This window comes from Halyomorpha halys, unplaced genomic scaffold, assembly GCF_000696795.3.
Source record: "Halyomorpha halys isolate HHAL.00 unplaced genomic scaffold, Hhal_1.1 Scaffold6261.1, whole genome shotgun sequence".
Classification (NCBI taxonomy): Eukaryota; Metazoa; Arthropoda; class Insecta; order Hemiptera; family Pentatomidae; genus Halyomorpha; species Halyomorpha halys.
This window is the reverse complement of record NW_027105509.1, coordinates 1-4051: the sequence shown is the minus strand read 5'-3', so window position 1 is coordinate 4051 and position 4051 is coordinate 1. Positions and strand designations below refer to the sequence as shown.

The following is a 4051-nucleotide window of genomic DNA, read 5'->3' as shown; positions in this document are numbered from 1 at the left end:
TAGCCCTGATGAAGACCTGAAACTCAGGTCGAAACGTCGGCATAAAATAAATAAATATGGTTTTGTTTATTTATGTTGTTCTTTGCTGACCGCACCACCCCGACAAGCTTCTCCAATCATTAATCTACGGTCAACTATCTACACCTCAATTGAATATTTTATTCTCCCTAATTCACTCTCTCAGACCCTTTCCAGTGATCCTCTACCCACGTTCGATCCGTTAAACAAATCATACGAATTCATCATAGCAATGTAAAATCAAGCCATAGTAGATAAGTTTACAAAAAAAAAAAAATAAATAAAAAAAAATTTGCCTCGTCATAGGAAACAAATATTCACCTTGTTCTAGTGAATCACAGACCCCATGCTTTATGATGAAGACGTCATTTGACTCCATTTTTTCAAAATCTATAATACGATCCAAATTATAGGTCATCTCGTACATTTCATCTGTTATACTGTTTTTGATCTGAAAAATAAATTCCACCATGGTTAGAAATTGTATTTCATTTGTGCTTACAAAAATATTGTATAGAGCTATTGAAAGAACCTGTTATTGAAGTTAAAATTATCATGCTATAGAGATTTCGATTTTTCATTAATATCATGTTAAATGTATTTAATTTATTATTGAACTTTAATCATAAGTTTCATTAATTTCATATTTCTATTTTCAAATAATTTCATTTTATATCTTTTATTAAAATTCTATACTTATTAAGTGATTTTTAATAGAAATAATTCTTCCTACTAACATAATAGGAATAAAATGTAGAGTAGAAAAATTACTATGTATTATATAAAAGTTCCTTACTTGTGAAAACATTTGCACGCCTTCATGATTTTCCGAACAAGTTTCAGCAAATAAAACACTGTAGTAAATGTTCTGAAAAAAATATATACTATATATATATATATTAAATTCATGTACGTGTGTATTACTATTAGAATTATAGCTTAAAAATAAATACATGTAAATTGATTATAATAGTTTAAAGATTGACCGTAAACGTACCAACGCGCAGGACTGCTGAAGTAACAAAACAATTTGAGATTATGATAAAAAAAAGGAATATATTACCTGGTATATCTTCTTCCAGTGTTTACCTCTTATAGCTGTGTACCTGACATTAGCCATTAACATCTATTCATAAAAAAAAAAAAAAAAAAGATAAATCATTTTTTTTTTACATTTAATAAAATTTGTCAAAGGTTCACTCATAGTAAGTCATGGTAAGTCGGGGTAAGTGCATATCTAGTGGTTAGTACATAAATAGGGATTTTTTAAAAACTTATTTTGTTTGTAGAACCACTATTTTTTGGTAATTTAATGTAAAAATGATGGAAAAGATTAAAATTACGATAGCTCTACTAACAAAACCAAATGGAGGAAAATTCACTTTTATGTACCTGCTCCCACATATGAACTTACTTTAGTTAGATATCTATTAAATAGGTATATGAACATGATGAAATTACGGATGCAATAACAATGTATTCCTTAATTATTAGACTGATTGGTGAAAAATAAGATAGCAAAAGAAGGATTTGAAATAATATTTATTCTGGGACAGGGACACTCAAGGAATAAAGATATTATTCAATAAAAAAAACAAAAAACAAGAAATAATGTAAAAAAATAAAATCATTAACATTAAGCAAAAATTATTTCAGCCCTGCATGATGATTTCACGTTAGTCTCTTATCCAGATGAAATCCAAGGCACTGGATCAATTCGATGTGGATAACTGTAGTATTAAAAGTTACTAAAGAAAAGGAGTATGTAGGTGTATGATGAAATAAATAAATCTAAAACTAAATCCTTAGCAAGAAGAGCGATGAAACATTAAGTTAATAAGGTGCAGTTCTATAGGATGGGATACAAAGTTCAGAAAGGCCATGCACTGGGAGGAGAAACAGATGACGGTATTTATATTTTGGTATAACACAAAACCAACAAAATTTACAGGTAGAATAGGAAAGGAGATAAAGAAAGAAATTAAATAGCATTATGGTGCCTACTGAACATCAAGAGATTTCGGTGATTTAAATATCAAGGATTGATTAAGGCGATGATAAAAGATATGATAATCATTTGGATTAATTAAGTAGATATGTTAGTATTAAATCTGAGGAGGAATCCAGAATCAATAATAATGCACCTGCGCTCCTAGCGTTTAACTTTGGTTTTTCAAGGTTCTCTCACTTCCAACTAATTGTAAAAGACTTATTTATATGACAATAATAAGGCTACAATAATAATCTAGACTTACGGAGTAGAGCTAGAGTGAGCTCCACTAAACCATCGAATTCCTTTCATATCAAGTCATTACAATACAAAATCATTAATGCTCCTTACATAGTCACAAATCAAGTCATCCTTCAGGACCTTAATGTTTCCGATTAGGTCAGAACAAGATACCAATCCTTTCATGACAAACTTCCCAACCACGAGACCTTTATTTTTCTTTGCTTACAAAAAAGTTTAATTTCTACCATATTTTATTTTGAGTTCTTTTACTGAGCTTTTGAATTTCATTATTACCTCCTTGTGGTTAGTAAAGGACGAATTTTTCACTACTGGAGGGAATTTAAGGAGAGTTGGGTTAAATTTTGTTGAAATTTCCTTATCTCCATTATAAAAGTTCAAAAAACTTTTTTGAATTGGAATATCATATGAGATTGATTCCTTTCCTTTTTGTGGCCAAACTAATTTTTTTTGCCTTAATTAAGGTTAGTACGAAACATTCCATTTTCAATATACTCTCTCTGGGAGCATTCTTATTTGATTATTTGAGAGTTGGTTAAAAGAAATATTAAAATAAGTAAGTCCGAGATCTTATTAGAAAACAAACTAAAAAGAAGTTTTACTTACATTTGAAAAACAAGCTAATATAAAATGTAATAATGACCCGGTAGGAGAGCGAGAGTTCGTGAAGGAGTTGTCATTTTGGTTTGATCAGGAGTGGGAAGGGGGTAGCATTAGTTGGATTTCCTCAAAAGCTTGTAAGCCATCGACAAGTTTAATGTCTTCAGGTCAAATTATTTGGTTGGATACAGGATTAAATCAGAACGCTAAAACATTTTATTAATTTCGAATTCCATGCTTAGTGGTAATAAACTACAAATGAAACAAGCTTGTGAATGTGCATCGATTAATTATAAGAGATACTTACTGAAACTGGTGATAGTCGATCAATGCAAGCTTTCATAAATTTAACAGTTTCAGCATTATTTGGCTGTAGATAAAAATTTATTACTTCGTGTCTCATTTGTAATATATTTTTATCCATCGAAGGGGTAGCCATGAAGTGCCTAGAAATAAATTTATCAAATGTGAGCATTACACTTTTATAATTTTGAATAAAGGAAAGAATCCCTCTACTATATTTATTTGTTTTATATGATTGGTTAAATTTACAATTTAAGTTTAAAATGTTTTGTTGAAAGTAGACCGTTTTGATTTTTAGGAGACTTCTCTGTGAAGATGCAACCTCTTAGGAAAATTCTAACTTGTTTTACAATTTTTAAGCTTATTATTCAGGTTTAATACTTTAGGTTATACTTGGGTATAATATTTTTTAATTAATGCATATTAGGAGAGGAGCTTTCGGTGCCCAGCACCGTATTCTCCATACATCAATATTAGAATAAACTATTATAATATATTACTACAATATTTAATAACAATTTTATATATTTGTCTTGCAAATTTTCTATACAACATTATAAGATCAATTGTTAATTAAAACTATGGTCATTCATTGGAATAGATCAATTCAACGTGCATTGCTATTAAAATGTTTTTTTGGTTAAAATTATTTACATAGACTGGTATACCATATTTTGTTTGAGAAAAGGCCAAAAGAGATAACTCACTTTAGAGAGGGGAGTACCGTAGCGGCCTTTGGTCACCGCTCAAGTTGCCGTTAGACAGTTACTAACTGATACGATGCTACATAGCTGCTGCAAGATAACTACTACAGTCGTCAGGCAAACATCCTGTATAGAAATGTTTATTTCTTGTAAATACTTTGATTGTACAAAATAA

At 29.7% G+C, this 4051-nt stretch overlaps 1 protein-coding gene across 1 annotated transcript; it reads right to left on the bottom strand.

Moving 5' to 3' along the window:
• Nucleotides 1–339: 339 nt before the first annotated feature.
• LOC106691976 (mutS protein homolog 5) lies at nt 340–3315 on the bottom strand (the record flags this gene model as incomplete). Its single annotated transcript, XM_067051675.1, is given in 4 exon segments — nt 340–469; nt 815–886; nt 1082–1144; nt 3177–3315. Coding segments are annotated over 4 exon segments (404 nt in total), but the record flags the coding sequence as incomplete, so codon positions are not given.
• Nucleotides 3316–4051: the final 736 nt, after the last annotated feature.